Here is a 17,903-nt window from a genome sequence, read left to right on the forward strand (position 1 = left end):
CCCAAATTAGGATCAGATTTGTGTGTGTTTGCGCGCGCGTGCTCAGGGACAGTTCTGGAAGCTGTTGTGCAAACACATGACTGTTTTATACACATACTGTGGCACATCAATATTTTAGCTGGATTTGTGTTGTTTACCACCCATATTCAAACATTAGCTGTCTCATACTAAATACAGTCAACAAACGTTGCTTTTAAAATATAGTATGGGAGAAAATCCAGGAATATGATGTCATCAACAGAGGGATGAGTCTGTTCTGTTCAGGGAGGGGCAGAAAACCAGAAGTTAGACTCATTCATACAACAGAAGGAGCTTGGCTGTTCCTGGAGACGTGTTGCACTTCACTCATTTGTACCCGCTCAGTGGTGAATTTGCAGTCAAGGTATGTGTTTCCACTTCCCTTTAATATGAAAAATTCTCATTCTTTAAATACAGTATGGTTTATTGCTTCTTGGAAACAACTTCTTGAATTCTTAATATATTTGTGGTTCAGTAGCAAAAGAGCTGATGTTATTAGTGTTCCAGAAACACAGAGGAGAAAAACAATTATTGCTAATGTGATTTTGTAACTAACTTGTCAGGTTTTGTAGAGCTGTAGCATTTACAGAAAAAATGCTTTATTTCAAAGTACCCAACATATCAAAGGCACAGGGCTTTTCAGCTGCCACAGATACTGTCCAGTGTATGGGCTACTGGAGGGTAAGGATTTCTTCAGTCCAGAAGACATTTCATGTCTCTAATCACACCATGGGCACACATTCTTTCATCTCACAAAAAAACCACCAGAAAGTGCAAGCAGTTAACTTTGTTTTCAGCTGAGAAATTACCTACAAAATAGCAGGCGTAAGCCAGAGGCAATTCATTTCTGTACATACTGATCATTTTCCCTCTGTTTATTATTTTGATTCTGAACTTTGTGGGGCAGGAAGTGTGTATGCGTACCTTACACTACTAACCTGTCTCATCTTCACTGACTGAATGTCAAAGACTAAACCTTTAATATTTTTTCTTATGTTACAAAGAAGAAAGTTTTGGATGACCTTTAAGCAACATTATCAGTTTCTTTCTAACATCTGTATCCAAATAAAAAAATGCAGTAGGAGCATGATTTAGAAGTTGCTGATAAAAACAAAGAGAACCTTAGAACTGGGATTGTAATTAGGATCATATAACAAAAAGACCAAAGGTTGAAATATATGCTATACTTTTAGCTATTCATTTTCCATTACTCAGTAACCTAAGCAGCCATCTTAGCATAATAATTACAAAATAGCCATAAAGCCAAAAGAGTTCAAATAGAGTTTGTCATTAGAATCCTTGTTTTAATACACTGTATGTAATCTTACAGATGCTGTCTCCTAAGGTAAGAATATACTTATATCTTGAACAGCTGTACATATTTTCTTAGGGAAGCTAGAAGACAGCTGGGGAAACAAAAAGTCTCTAAGATTGAAGTATCAGGATATTGAGTAATATCAGTCACATGATTTTTATCTTGTCTGCTATTCTCTGAGAATGTGCAATCATTAAGAAATAAATGAAGAGAAGCATGTTCACACTTCAAGATCATTCATAGACTTCCAAATATATTTTTCTTGTTTTCAGTGTGAATAATGGAAACACAAAGAGAAGGGATAAATGGACCCAGGTTAATAAAGACTTTGGAATAGCCAGAGCACAGACACCTCCAGAAAATCTTTGTCAGGTTTTCCACTGGGGCCCACACATGCTAGAACAAGATCAGCTGAGTTACTCAGAGTTACCTGAACATTTTGTACCGACAATCCAACAAAAAACCTGCCTTTCCTATTGAGTTAGAACTTCCTGAAATAAAAATCTCATTATCGCACTGGAACACAGCTTTAAAAAATTCTCATAGTTATATAATATTTCTCAGACAGAAAACAAGAGGAATTTGGGAGAATTTTAGCACATTCATTATGAAGACCCTAAAATTCACTGCTTAAGAATAGTCAGTGTTTGATAGTCTGTTTTTCATGGAAAGAACGGGGTAAAGAGCTCTTAGAAACCTAAATCCCACTGTTTTCAAAGTTACAATAGGAAAAAACATTGCATGTCCTGGAAAACTCATCAGAGAATAGAGCTTTGTTTCCAAAACAAATTCCCTCCCAGTAACCAAGTCAACAGCAAAAGTACACCTGAACTCATTAGCAATGCTAATCAATATAAAGTTAAGAAAAAACCCCAAGAATAAACGTCATTTAGCTAAAACCTCTGCTTTTCTTTAAAAGTTACACATAAGCCAGCCTTGTTCCATTGTCACTCATGTTTTTTTAAAACTCTCAGTACTCCATACATTTGAGTTTCCCCTACCTTATCTAAGGGTTTATCTTCCTTCCTTCTTGCATTTAGCATACATACTTCACCTACCGAGCTGAAAAGTTATGCCTCTGCCCGGCTGACACACAGCTGTAAAGAAACATGGTGCTTTAAAGTAGAGACAAAAGCTCTCCTTAGCCAGTCCTCTGTAACTGGAGTCACTCTGGGTGGATGGGTAGCTACTAAAGAATCACACCCTGCAGCACAGTCTTTGGGTGCTGACTCAGAAACCCAGCGGCTGGCAGGCAGATGGTTGAACCAGCTTCTCCCTTCTCAGCTGGGTGGGTGCCCCTGACCAGGGTAGAAGGGAGGAGGGGGCATCCCTGGACCCTGACAGCCCTGAGGTACGTAGGCTTAACCACAATGGGAAAGCACCAAGGACGAGAGCACCACAGCAACACTTTAAATTTGGACTCTGCAGGCTGCTGTCTTCAGACAGACAAGGTTGCACCTGCTGGTGATCACCACAGTGGTGATAGGTAATTTCCTTAGATATAATACTAGTGCACTGGGACTGAGGGGCCCTAGTCATGGTCCAACACCCCACTGAGCAGTTAAATGTTGGAGAACAGGCACAAATGGGATACAGACCAGAAAAACACAAGGAGCAGTTGTCTGCTGAAAGCATGCTATCTGCAGTCTGACGATAAGCAAGTCCAAAGCATTCAGACATTGTGGCAAAGCTGCTACACCTAACTTCAAGAAAATGCTTCGGTACTCTTGATGTTCCCTGAAGGGGTGGACTTGACTTACTTTTGCTGCTGTGCTGTATTTACCTCCCCGACATGTTAACTCCTCAACTTGATTCAGCAAGGTTGGGCTCATTTTTGTGATTCCTGCAAACAAAACTGGTCATCCAGGTTTGCAGATCCACTAGTGCCAAGCTTTGCACACTATGGTACAGCAGAGTGGTGGTAGTGTTGCAAACAAAAGCAGATTTCAGACTATGGCTGATTTGCAGAGAATGGAGCTGTCAAAATGCAGAAATCTCTTTCTCCCACTCATGTTATCTGAGATTACAGGTAAACTCCACATAAAAGAGAGTGAACTATGGTTAGAGGTCCAGGTCTTTTTGGTATTAACACGACTTATACATGCATGCCCAGAAGCAGAAGCGGCCACAGCTGGTTTTCCTCCTGCAGTGTTCCTACTTTGGCAGAAGGGACTACGCTGCAGGCATGCTCTTTGGGACTTGCACCCCAGCGTCTCTGGAGGTGCTCTGTCCCTTTGCCATGGCTATATGGTTTCCTATCAGCTGTCTGACTGACTTAAAGGCTGCTGCTCTGAAGTGGCATGGGGTACAAAAAAAGGGCAGCAGGTTCCCCTCCGAAAGGGTGATGTGACCCCTCTGCCCACACACATGGAGCAAAGCAATAACGCGAGGCATTCTTGATGTGAAGGGTTAACCGCCTGCAGATAGTGGGCAGGCCAGTAAACTGGAAGGTCCCCTGAGCATTTTCACAAAAAGCAACTGTGAAGCCTTCATCATTCAAAGGTGAGACCTGATTCTTAAACAAGTAAGTAGGAAGACAGAAATATTGCCATACATGTCACTAGGTTTTAGCTCAGGTCTGCATGCACCTCTCATCTCCTTCTCCAGCAGTCTTTCCCTATAACAAGATGTATTCTACACTCTCTGTAATATATTTGGCTTTTGCTTAGATTATAAGCTCCTTGAGGCAAATCCTGTCCCTGTGCTTGCACAGCTTTTGCACCTTGATTTATCACCGAAGCCTCCGGTCATCAGTATAACACAGACAGTATGGCAATATCTGCAGAGCAGTGCTCTGGGTCCTGCCTGCTAGATGGGGGCAAACAGCACACCATGCAAGCACCCAGATGAAGGGACATAAAAAGGGATACAATTAACCACACAGGCTAGATCCTCAGCTGGATTGAATGCTCACAGTGCCATCCACATCAGCAGAGTAATGACAGTTCATAGCAGATGAGGCCTTACAGATCTGTTAGCAGAGATGAGTGATTTGCTCACCGGTAACCTGCTTACCAAACATGATAGAATAGCCACGTCCTTTTTCTGGCTTCTTTTTCCAGAGGGAAAGGTCTGTGAATGGCTTGTTTTCCTAGCTGTGAAACTAGGAGACAAGAAAGAAACATACGCAGTGCGTGTTCCCTTAACTATCACAAGTAAACTTTGCTCCAAGTCAAATTTTAGCCTTTGTTACTGTACAGCTTGAGCTCAGTGCTGAACTTCAGCCAATGAATCTTGCAACCAGTCTAGTGTCATCAGGTTATTTATTATAATGGTCTCATCTCAGTCTGTGATATCTGAGCTCAAGGATGGATTTCCTATTTTAGACTGAATCTGGAGAGCCCTCCCACATGCACCTTGTGCAGGATCCTGCTTTACCTGCTCAAGACCAGCTCACAGATGGCTGTTCTCCTTGGCATCACCCAGAAAGGTTTGCTCTGCCTGGGTCTTCCAGCGCTGGGCACTGGAAACATGCAAACGACTTTCTCCCAGAGTAAACAGCAAAACAGCAGGCACATGGTCTCTGGCACTAAAGGTGACCATGAAAATTTTGCTTTGTGGAAATTCTCTCTCCTCTCTCTCTATACACACATAGATATATATATAGACACACACATATATACATCTATATAGACAAACACAGACAGACATTTATTAGCATCTTGTCAGAGAAGTAAAATACATATTCCTCTACATAATCATGTTATCCATGCAGCCCTGTCCTACCCATTACTAGGGGACAGTCTTACAAGGAGCATCCACCACTTTCTTCCTCATTCCAATTTCTGCTTTGTACAAAATAATCAACAAATATTTTCATCAGACATTTCTGATGTGTCCATCTATTAGGATCGAGACTGTTGTGTTTGTTTATTTCTTCTCCTTTTCTTGGGCAAAGATCTTTTTTTTTTTCTTGTAGTTAATGCCAAAATTTTCAAGTCATGAGGATCTTGGACTATCCCTCATGGGCAGATAGACAAGCAAAACCAGTTATCTTCTCACAAGCCTTCCTTCTGTGTAGAGATTTACAGTAAGTAACAAAGTCAAATAACGAAGAAGGTGGACTAGCCATTTACAAGAACAAGAGCACCAGTTTAAAACTTAGGAACTTTCTCAATAGCTCTACTTTGGGTTTTTTTTCTCCTCTGTGAGTTGCAAGTTCATTTTCAAAGTGATATTATTCCAGCCTGGTTAAAGTAGTCACAATGAATCAGACATGAATGGCTGGGATATTGTTCACAGGAGTTCTAAATTATAACATATGCGTTTTTTTAAAATCAGCATGTACAGGCATGTTGCATAAGACAATTGTGTGCTCTTACCTTCTGCTTACATCACTCCTCTGAGAAACCTTTTTTTTTCATTAAAAGAATCACCTTATAGCCAAGAAATTCCAGCCAGCTGGCTCAGCAAAAGAGACATTTCCCAGAAGCAGAAGGAAGTAAAAGTAACAAAGTGGAGTCGGTTTTGTGTAGGTGTTTCCTGCAATGTTTTGGAAATGTTAGTCTTTTTTGGAAATATAAGAAGGCAGCAATTTGTTTTCTTCCACAATAGATGTAGTCTACAAATTGGCATTCGAATCATGATTACAGCTCATAACAGTACAGTGTGAGACATTTGGATTTTGATTCTGCTATACTTTACATCATGTATCACTATAGACAGGTTTACTGTATAAGTAGTTTCCACTGCACACTTCTGTCTGTTTTTTAAAAAAAGAGTTAAAGTGATGTCCTAGTTTCAGCTGGGATAGAGTTAATTGTCTTCCTAGTAGCTGGTACAGTGCTGTGTTTTGAGTTCAGTATGTGAAGAATGTTGATAACGCTGATGTTTTCAGTTGTTGCTCAGTAGTGTTTAGACTAAAGTCAAGGATTTTTCAGCTTCTCATGCCCAGCCAGCGAGAAAGCTGGAGGGGCACAAGAAGTTGGCACAGGACACAACCAAGGCACCTGACCCAAACTGGCCAACGGTGTATTCCATACCGTGTGACGTCCCATCTAGTTTAGGAACTGGGAAGTGGGGGGGCAGGGAATCGCCGCTCGGGGACTGGCGGGGTGTCGGTCGGCGGGTGGTGAGCAATTGCCCTGCGCATCACTTGTACATTCCAATCCTTTTATTACTACTGTTGTCATCTTATTAGTGTTATTATCATTATTAGTTTCTTCTTTTCTGTTCTGTTAAACCATTCTTATCTCAACCCACGGGTTTTACTTCTTTTCCCTATTTTCTCCCCCATCCCACTGGGTGGGGGGGAGGAGTGAGTGAGCGGCTGTGTGGTGCTTAGTTGCTGGCTGGGCTTAAACCACGACAATGGAACATATTCATAAGGTTTGACTTAGGCTAAATGGACTCTGGTCAAATAACTAAAAAATCAAATAAAAGTTTTACTTTAAATACAAGAATCAAACAATTTCAAATTTTGGACTATTTTGAAGCTAGGTAAAATAAGAATCCAAACTGTGTGTACTACCTAGGTTTTATAACACTTTAAGTGAAAATCCCAGATAAAACTCTCATAACTTTGGTATATTCCTGATTCAGGCAGGAATCCCTATTCATTATTTGTTTTGGAACCCTTTTGCCTTTTGGGAAATTAAACCCCTCATTTTCCCTTCTTTCCTTCCTTCTATCCTTCCATCTTTCCTTCCTTCCCAGCAGCAGCATTTCTCCTCTGTTTGTTTTCCTCAGCAGCATTATGTTCTCTTCCAGAACTCACATCCACTTACTTGCTCTTCACTTGCTCCTGCCCTGACATCCTGCCACGAGCCTTTGCTGCCTGCTGCAGAAAACTGTCGCGTGCAATTCTACACAGTGCTTTATGTTCTACAGCAGTTCCAAAAGTGATGGTACACAAGCTCAAAGGTGACATGATTAATTTAAATAGAAAATTTTTTCAAAATTAATGAAGCTGGTCAGAAATCAAAATTTCTGTTTCACAGAAAAATTGAGGAGGGCAGAAGGAAGAACTTAAATTCCTATCTAGAATCAAAGAATCTTGATATTTTTAACAAAAGCAAGAAAGCAAAACACAGAACACATGCACACAGAGGAGAAATCTGCCTGGGAAATGCTAGCACAGATTAGGTATTTTGAATGAGGTATTCTCCTTCTTAAGCAAATGCCTGGGGGATAAACTGTAGTGAGTTGGGCTCTTTCATTCTCTCTTTCTGGAGCTGCTCCACTTTGTAAAGATAATAAACTGTTTAGTTGGCCAGACAGAGCAAGAGTGAATCTGGGTCTCCTGCTAAGCTGTTAGCAGTCAGTACCTCTCCTCCTTTGTTCAAGATCAGAAATTACATTTTTAAAATATTTTCTGTTAAATTCCCCAAATCTTTTGTGAAAAATCTTTCTTTTAAAATCAGTTTCTCCAGAAACTTTCTGGTTTTATAGTAATTTTAATGAGAAAAGAAAAATCCCCTCCTCCAATATTTCATACAGTATCTCCTACATAGCTGTAGTAATGCTTGAGTGTAAGGTATCAGAAAGTGTGATCCATTAACTATTACCACTGTGCAGCCAGCAAAAGGTGTCCGATCTTGTGTCAGTCTGTAGAGCCACCTCATGAAAACCCAACACCACGTGAATGCTCAATCTTTGAAGGATCTTTGGGTTCTGTAAGCTTTGGTACAATAGTTCTTTGAAGGAGCTGTGGCATATACTAAGGGAATCTGTCTCTAACTAAATTCTCACCGTGGTTGTTTTGTCAGCTCTGACATTCTGGAAAGAGCAGATAGACATATCTGGTGAACACCAGTGCTCAAAACCCATGTATACAGAGTGAAAAACTAATTGTCTGCACCAGATTCCAGCAAGGCTCTGACATCTCCTGTTGCTAACAAAGAGACAACAATAAATTAATACACAGTTTAATTTCAGAACACTGGCAAAGCATGAAAAGGCAAAGATAAAATTGTCATCCAAACAGACTGTTGTAAATCGGAGCTGTAGATCACACTGCTTCTCAGCTGGAGAATTGTCCTGAACCTTCCAGACCTCTCAGTGTTGAAAGCCACATGCATGTTTTTACAATTTAATCACCAAATCCCTATCAGCATGTATTTGAATACTTAGTTATTCCAATAGAAATATGGTGTATTCCCACTTAAGAATTGCTGTCATTAGAGTTCACCTGAGTTTTCAGCAGAAAAGCAGACTACATTTGGATGTATATCTAATTTTTATCTGCTGTGACTATTGAGGTATTTGCAATACAGTCTGAAGTTCACTATAGTTACTCACACACACGTGCCATTTCAAATACGTACATCTAGTTTTGAGCTTTCCTCTACGATATGCAGACTGTAGTGATTTTAAACCACATCTGAAGACTAACCTCTTTCCAATTACAAATGCTTTGTGTACTGGCTAAGTCAGAAGCAGATACATGAAAATAATATGAAATGACTGTCCCAGCTGCTCAAGCAACAGCATAGCAGGACATGTTTGACCTATGAAGGGCAAGGCAAAATGGCTTTCTGAAGTTTAACATTTAAGAAGCGAAGCACACTCCAGACTAGACTTCTTCTTTAGAAGGGAGCTCACCAGTGCTTGCACTGCTGAACTCTTTCTTTAAGGGACTCTTAAAGGAATATGAAATTTAAAACCAACAACAACAACAAAACAACCAACAAAACAAACAATCGATTCTTTTAGTAAAGACAACCTGCCAGTTAGGCAATGAGTATCACGTCATGCTTGTATTGCTTTCCATGGCACAAATCAGTGATGTTGGGGATCATTCACTGGGATGGTCCATGAGAAAAGCTTTTCAGGAGGTTGAAATCTGAGTTTATAGTTTAATGTAGATTTTGGGATATGTCTGCAGCTGTTAGAGGTTCTAAATTGAACTGAGACTGTCTCAAGAAGCCCATGTGGTAGAGGTGCTAACTTCAACAACCTGGATAAATATAATCTCCTCTGAGTTCTACCTGCTTGAAATTAAAGATGTAATTTCACTTGAACATTATATAGTTAATCATACTTTCTAGCCTGTTCTGTTGTCAAAGCCCAACGTGCTGTTTGAAAACTGCACCATTACTCAGTGAAGCCATCCATATATCACTTTGGTGGAAGGCGTTAAGAGAACACAAGGCATTATTACTAATTCATAGAGAGGACAGCTTCTGCCTGTGATGCCCTCTGTAATAAGGACTCCTCTGCTTGCACAGACACATCAGCATGTGGCTCAGCAATAGAAAAAGTAGTAGTGACTGAAACATTGCCAGCTGCTGGTGGGGATGACTTCGTACTTGCAAATATGTTTTGCAGACATAAGACGACAGTTTGGAATATCTTTTATGTTTTTGAAAAATGCAACAGAGACTTAATCAACTCCAGAGTAAAATAATCAGTTGCCTGTATGATAAGAAATGAGGAAAGCAGCAGCTGTCAAAGAAATAGCTATTAGGCTTTGGGATAGCAACCAGTCAGCCACACATACTATGAGGTTCCAATCTCTGCTATTGGAGACAGTCGGGCTTTTCTCAAAGGCCATACTTGTGAAAGCCAGTGGTGAAAATGTGCAGGAAATGCTACATTATTGCAAATACCCCTGACAACTGCGTACACATGACAGTGATTGGAGGCACTGGAGATGGCAAATCTCTGCCTTTTTTCTAAATGGCTGCTACGATGTTCTCAAGGTGCTAGAAGCAAAGTGCTTTCAAGGCACAGAGCCAGTTCATCTGAAAAGCAAATCTCACCATTAAGTATTTAGTGCAGAAAGGGAGCAATATTGACAAACACTATCTGTCATTAGACCTTCACATTTTGCCTAGTCATGAGAACTTAGAGCTGCTATCCAGGGAAAAGAGCAGTATTTCAATTACTAAGAGAAAGGAGTGGCTAAACTGAGCTGAAGAGGTCTGGTAGGAGTAATGCAACAAAGGGCAAACCTTTAAAGGACATCCACGTGCATATCAGTGAGAAAGCCTTAAGTGGAGGTTTGTGCACTGCTGAACAGCTCTTCTATGCCTTCACTACAGCAAGGAGCATCAGTTACTGCATCTTCTTGCGGAAAAGAAGTGCTTCAGGACTTACAGTTTTTCTTCTTATTATTCCACCTCTGTTGATCTATTGATATTGTCCAGTGGTTTCTGCAGGATATTCCCATTGTTCTCTATAATGAAGATATCAAGCAATTTATGTCACTCACACGCTTTGTCAGTGCTCTTCTATCTTTCAGACTGAGATCAACCTTGTAACTACTTAATTAGTTGAACTCCAAGACCGGTTCTGAGAACCTGCCCTAGGAACAGTTTCTCCAGCCCACCTCTCAAAAACTGTCATCAGCCAGTTGAAAATTCACCTATTTCTTTTCCAACTTAGCTGGTTTTGGCATAGTACTTGCAGTAGTTTTAATCTATCTGGGTTTCAGGAAAGGTTGTTTTCTAAAGCAGGAAATTATTACTTTGACAAAGAGATATAATCTAGCTGCCCAAGCCACTCTTGACAAAATCACTAGCATTTTATTTCTTTATCACTGGATACAGGTTACCTTAGCTATTCACTGGGCTCAAGGTATTGTCTGCCACTTGATAGATGCATTGTACCGTTTGATAACATCAGACCTGCCATTTCACATAACATCAGACTTCCGCAATGGATATTGAATTGGTGTCACAAGATTAGTGTGTTCTAGGGATTTCCCTTCTTAAAAAAAAATTTAAAAGAGATTAATTGTAGGAAAAAACATCATAAATCAGGCAGGTTTTGAGCTGCTATTTGCTGTAAATTAATTCCTGTTTATTGTTTTGCTATTAGTCATATGATGAGGGAAAGGCATAGAAATTGCCAACATAGCCTTTATGACCACTCTCTGAATTACTAATGAACATCTTATTAAATATGTGAATACATCCAACCTCAAAGCAGAAAATAATGCACTTACTTACAATTCTTTCTGCTGGTTCACAGCCTGCTACCAGCAGATGAAACAGCTTCTGCTAATTGCATCACCCAACAGAACCTCTCTGTTCTTAAATGACCTTTTGTTGATTATCCATTAGTGTTTTGCTTCCTATGTGTTTTTACAGTGTAAAGTGCCAGCATACACAGAAAGGGAGACTTGAAACTGCAGTTTGCAATTTGTTAGTGACATCTCTCACAGCCACTAAAGTTGGGCTTTGAGACATTTAAGTGTTTATGACTACCAGCACTTTGATGCCAGGCTTTGCTATGGGAGATTAATTAGAGAAAAGTATGGCTATCTGAGGTATTATTTAAGAACTCAGAACATCAAAGATATCAAAAACTTCAAGGCAAAAATGAGTTGCAGTTAATACGGGACATAGGAGGTAACATTTTATGTTTCTATAAATACATCAAAAGTGAAAGGATAATGGAGGAAAGTCTAGATCTCTTACCAAAAGGAAAATTCAACTAGTAACTCAAAGAATGATGAAAAGTTCAATGATGACTCTGTGTTAGTCCTCTCAGAAATGAAGATTGTGATCTGATATTTAAGATGATTGATTTGTACAATTGGATCTATATGAATCGGGAAAGAACAAATTAAAGAATAAATGAAGTTATGCAAAGTGGTAGGATCGTATATAACCCATCCTGGCATGATTCAGGAATTAGGAGAGGAAATCCTTGCTATCAGTTTTTATGTCTGTGAAACCAAGGAGAATAGGGACATTTTAGAATCCCAAAGAGGGCAAAACACAGTACCTATCTTTAAAAGGCATAGATAGCAGGACTCAGGAAATTACAAATTTACAAATGTCATTCACATTTAAATACATGGAATACATGACAGCAACATCTTAAATAATCAGTACATCCACATATGGAGGATAATAAAGAATAACCATGTGATAAGGAACTGCCAATATAAACTTGTCAAGATTAAAGTTGTGTCGGACTAATCCAATCTGGCCTAATGGATAAAGCAGAAGCAATAGATCAAGCATTTCTGGGTTTCAGTGAGGCTTTTGGTATTGCTTTATATTTCATCATGCTGAAATAGGAACAAATTAAGTAACAGAAAAATGCACTATAGGTGCGGGTCCTCTGCTATGCCTGGAAGGGCTCAAATAAAAATAAGATTTCTAACCAAAGCATTTACAACCTAAAGTAGTTGCTTGCACATGCAAGATGAAAAGAGGACATAAATCAGAATATTTGCAATGTTGCGTAGCATGCACTGCAGATGGCGTTTGCTTTCAATATAGGACAAATAAAGCCATATCCACTAGACCTAAAAGCTCCAGATAACCAGTGTCACCAAAAGCACAGGTTACTGGACAGGTGTCTACAACGTGTAATGCTGTGTAATAAAGAGGGTCCACCAACCCATTCTCCAGATGCTGGTTGAAAACAATCAGAAATCAAAAGTATACAGGTGTCTCAATATTGAGGTGGTTCTAACAATGACAAGGTTAATGAAGAGGCAGGATAGAGAATGGAGAAATGTTCCTGCAATTAGATACGGGCTTGAAAAATTGAAGTTTTGGAAGGATGAACTTGGAGAATAAGAATATTTATGTTGTTATCCAGTTTATGCAAATGCTGTCCTTTGCTCATGTTATGAAGGATTGGAGATGTATGTTGCTGGCATTTTGTTTTGTGCTGATTAATCTGTTTTAGGTTACCTTGTCTTTCAAAGTTCTCAGTCCCACTTGCCTGTTTTGTTCAGTTGCCCTGTCCTGCCTGACACCTCTGTTATAAATTTTACAGTATGGAGAGAGTCTCCTTCATTACTGCCTTTACTGTACACTCTAAAATATGGTCTTTATCTTTTCTTTTGGTTCTCAGGAACTACAGTGCTTATTAAAACTAGGTACACAAAATATGACCACCATTTTTCAGTCATTCTGCATCCAAGAGCTAAATGTCTATATGCATATCGAGCACTAACACTTATCAACCAACAAATTCAGTAACCAGAGCACAAATGAGAACCCCATCCTTTCAGGAATTACAGATGTGTCCCCTTTCTACTGCCAAGTTACCAGCTGAATCAGACAAATATCTTAATTAAAAATACATCTGAAAATCTTCCAATCAAACCATAATATAAACAGTGGTATTTTAAAGACCCGGAAAAAGACGAACAGTATTTCTGTCACCCGCTCCAGAGAATTATATATACAGATCTGGGAGGCCAGTCTTGCATTTGAATATCTCAGCATTCATTATCTGAGAGCACAACAATAAAAACCAGTTAACATTTTAACAGTACTGAATGGATGCTGCACGCTCAACTTCTGTTTGGTTTTAGTAACCTTTAAGCACATATCTGACATTTATGCCCATAAATACCTCCCTGTAAGACCCCAATCTGTTCTGGCCCATAGAATATTTACAGTCCAGCACCTGGTTTTCAGACTGTGCTCTTGCACCCAAATTGGCTCACTGCAGCCTGACTGCAGGCAGGTCCTGGCTTACATGATGGCCACCATCTTTGCCAAACTGCCAACCCACCCACTGCAGACCTATTAGAACCAAGTTCCCTCACAAAGGTTGTACCATTTGTCTCTTCTGTGGCTTGCTTGCAGAAAGAGATTGTAACACAGAGGCAGAAAACCACAACTGATTCCAGTGAGAAGTTGAGAAAGGCACACTGCTTGTGAACAGATTTTTGCTCCTGCAGCTTTCTCAGTGCAAACTAGAGCTTCCAACTCTATGTCTGCTGTGACAGTCATAACATTTGCGAAAAAAATATGGTAGTGCTTGGGGAGGAAGCACCACTGAATTCCACCCAATTGTTGCTTTACAGGAGGGGGTGTAAAATGTAGAGGGACATGCCGCAGAACTAGCAGCTTAACGATGGGTATCACACGACTCACAAGGTACACCTGTCCTTTCGGAAACTATGGCTATTGATACACAAAGATAAGAAGAGAAAGTAATGATGAACCTCCTCAAAGAATAAAAAAGACTTGCTGCAGCTTGGTTCTAGTGAATAAAGGCTGGTAAAAGTTCTTTTCAGTTAACCTGTTGGTTACGATGTCTGCTGTTACTTTGTCCCCTCTGTTTCACCCACTTAAAATTGGTCCACGCAGTCCATAGCAGTTTAGGCTGTGAAACCCTCTGCAAGCATGCAGGGTGTCTACGAGACAGCAACGCAGAGAATTGTAGCTTATTCAAAGCCACACCTTTTAGGACAGTAAGAAAAGCAGAGCCAGCTTTTCTTATTGTGTCTTTTGCAGCAATCAGCTAGACGTAGTAATCTCATGTCACCTTTTTCTTTTTCTCTGCACAGAAATGGTTTCCATCACAACTGAAAATGTTACACAACCTTACAACATCCCAGCCACCCAGGAGCTCACAGTCAGTCCACCGAATTTCCACAATAATTCAGGAGCGCATCAGCTGATTCAATATGAATGTATTAATCCAGATGTATGGAAATGGCTACAGGATTTTCAGCCTGGATTCCTCTGGTTTATATTTATTCTGGGAGCAATAGAAAATGCCTTTGTCCTCATCGTCCTGTGTTTCCACAAGAGTCGCTGCACAGTGGCCGAAATTTACCTAGCAAACATGGCATTTGCTGACCTAATGTTAGTCTGTGCTTTACCTTTCTGGGCCATTAATATTTCTAATAACTTTCAATGGCCTTTTGGCCTGTTCCTCTGTAAAGCTGTCAACATAATGAGTAACATGAACTTTTATTCTAGCATTTATTTCCTGACACTAGTGAGCATCGACCGCTATCTGGCCTTGGTGAAAACCATGTCTCTTGGACGGATGCGACGAACTGTCTGTGCCAAATGGAATAGCTTTGTCATCTGGACATGTGCGTTGCTCATGTGTTCGCCTACAATGGTGTTCCGAAATTTACAGTATTACAAAGGATACAACATCACAGCCTGCGGTCTTGTTTACCCAGCCAGCTACTGGGAGCCTGCAAACAACTGTTTGCTAAATATTGTGGGCTTTGTGATCCCACTCTGTGTAATTACCTACTGCAGTATACAAATCATCAAAGCTTTACGAAGTAGTGAGCTACAAAAAATGAAGTTAGTCCAGACAGAACGGAGAGCCACCGTGCTGGTCCTTGCTGTGCTCTTGCTGTTCATCATTTGCTGGCTTCCGTTCCAGATCAGCACGTTCATCGACACAATCCGTTACCTCACACCCACTTTAATATGCCTGGAAGAAATCAACGACATATTGACCCAAGTAGCTATATACTGTGCCTTTAGCAACAGCTGCCTGAACCCAGTCCTATATGTAATTGTTGGGAAGCACTTCCAGAAGAAGGCTGTGGAATTCTACAAGGACTTGTTCCCAAAGAGGTGTAGAAAATCACAGTCTGTGCAAATGGAAAACTCCCTGGACACTTTAAGAACTTCCATTTCAAGTGAATACCCAAGGAAAAAGTCTGTTTTCCCATTACCACGATAGCACAATTTGTTCATTACAGGAAAAAAAGCCTTCTAACATATCAGTCTCCTCTAATATCCATCTGCTACCGATCCACAGAATAAACGTGGTAGTATTCATCATTTGGGGGAAACCAACAGTTTGATCTTAATGGAGACTCCATACAGAGACCTGGTTTTGCGTATTTTTGCGTAATTTTTGTTATTGCATATTTTTCATGATTGAATCCTACTTTGTAGCATACTTAGATTTTCATGGCTGAATAATATTTGACGCATGTGTCATTTGAAATGTTCGCATTTCTAAGGTGTGCATACCTGTACATACAGTTCTCTGAATAGAACCCCAGTATAGAAGCTATTGTCAGGATTGTGCAACTACTTATGGTACCCATACAGTTTGTTAGACTAGATTTTGACAGAAGGGACTTGTATTTGATTAAGTTCTGGTAAGTGAATCCTGTAGGACTATTATTCAAATGGATTTTCAGGTGTGGCCATCTTCTAGGCTTTTACTTTCTCTGTTCATTCATCCAAATCTATTTTGATTGTTTGATTGACAAGTTGTGCCTTTTTGCAACTTCTCTGCCCCTGCTAGTTACAGTTTTACATCAGCTTGTATGTACAGAAAGTAGCTCAAAAAAGATAAAGCGGTAGTGGAAGGAAAGCTGCAGCCAGCTGCATGAAGTTAGCTGGGTTTTCTTTGTAGCGGGAGATTCTTTACCCATTCTGCATTGGGGTAAGAACATTCGCTTAATCCTTTTGAGTTACATTCATAGCTACACTTCAGCTCAGAGACTTCATTTTTAATAGTCATAAAGCATAATTAATATTTGTAATGCTATTTAATGGAAATATAAAAGCTCAGCACAACTTGTGTAATCTCACAAGTAGAAGAAACTGAAAATATGAAGGAGAGCATCACCTAACTGCCTTAGAAATTTAACTGAAGCTAATAGGAGTCTTGAAAGTTTGGACTATTCAAGAATGGCCTTTTCAGACTCTAATAATACCCACATCTTATTTTTAGAGTTAATCTGAGTGATTTTAATACAAGATAGCTTTTCCCCAATTGAACTGGATTTATGATCTAAACTGAGTTTACACAAACGATAATCTCATAGTGTACTGAATTGTCAGTATGCACTTTTGCCTCTAGGAACCTTGATTGAAAACTGAATTGAAGATGATCAGAAATCTTCTGAAACTAAAAGAGCCTTTGTTCTTTTCAAAGCACTTAAGGTTACAGCCTTAAAACCACCAAAGGAAATGGGAGTTTGGTGACATAAGTAAACTCAGACGGTGACTGCATGGTCTTTATTCATCAGAGATAGAATGGAGCAAAAAAGTTCCATTTAAGATGGGAAATTTGTATTAAACCTTCAAATAATTAAACCAAAAAAATGCTTTAGAAGCGTGTGGATGTGCTATAAAACCCATGAGATTTAGATCATTGTAGATGATTCATAGACCATTTCCATAGGTTTTCTGTAATAATCTAGTATAATCCTATGTCATAAATACTTTTATTGTTCATTCTTTATATTGTCCAAGACACCTACGATGAAACTCTGCAAGGCTTTCTGCTATCGCCAGTGTTATCAATACTGTCTCGTTCATGAGCATACTGTTCACGCAACCATTAAATAAAAGGAACTCCATACAGAGGTTATGGAGGCAATAGAAGAGATTTTTGAGTATTTGGTACTGAGAAGTAAAATATAAACATGTTATTATATTAATATGACATTAATTTAAATCATGTAAATATATAGACACATTATTGTGCTATGCAGTAAGCATGTACAATGGAAAATAAACTACTTTAAGAAATGAGATTTGCTGTCATTTTCTTCTCTAGCCTGTATCCTGTTCCTCAGCAATGACTAGTCAGAAGTGCAACTGTTGCAGGTACTTTCTTTCACTTCCCCTTGGGCCAAAGGAAAGTGAGATGAAACCACAGAATTTTAGCTACCTTCAAGGCTTTGGGTCAGCTTTCTTTTCAGGGCCCATTTCCGAGTGGTGCTGGCCACCCTCAGTCCCTTTGGAAGTTAAAATCTGAATTAAGGCAGCTAAGGATACTGAAATCTTTTCAGTAGCTTTTCTCTGCCTGCTAGTAGGTCAGGGTCCCATAAAAAACAGCAGATACAACTTTTCTTTGTGAGGACCTACCGAAGAGCCTATAGGTGCTGTTTGCAGGATGGACCCTCTGCCTAAAGTCTTTGCTCTTCTCT

The 17,903-nt window shown here is 39.7% G+C and overlaps 1 protein-coding gene across 2 annotated transcripts; it reads left to right on the top strand.

The window, feature by feature from the left end:
* The first annotated feature begins 271 nt into the window (after window positions 1-271).
* On the top strand, window positions 272-17,388 carry BDKRB2 (bradykinin receptor B2). 2 transcript variants are annotated; one of them, XM_049828804.1, is made up of 2 exons: window positions 272-382; window positions 14,544-17,388. In XM_049828804.1, the coding sequence occupies exon 2, from the start codon at window positions 14,546-14,548 to the stop codon at window positions 15,689-15,691; it is 1,146 nt and encodes a 381-aa protein (XP_049684761.1). In that variant the 5' UTR covers window positions 272-382; window positions 14,544-14,545; the 3' UTR covers window positions 15,692-17,388. The 2 variants fall into 2 exon arrangements, with proteins under 2 accessions (XP_049684761.1, XP_049684762.1); XM_049828805.1 differs by lacking the exon at window positions 272-382 and adding an exon at window positions 5,344-5,363.
* Window positions 17,389-17,903: the final 515 nt, after the last annotated feature.

This window comes from Accipiter gentilis, chromosome 25, assembly GCF_929443795.1.
Source record: "Accipiter gentilis chromosome 25, bAccGen1.1, whole genome shotgun sequence".
Taxonomy (NCBI): domain Eukaryota; kingdom Metazoa; phylum Chordata; class Aves; order Accipitriformes; family Accipitridae; genus Astur; species Astur gentilis.

What these genes read in the sequence shown, in the direction of transcription:
- BDKRB2 (XM_049828804.1), top strand. Translation starts at nt 14,546, where the DNA reads ATGGTTTCCATCACAACTGAAAATGTTACACAACCTTACAACATCCCA.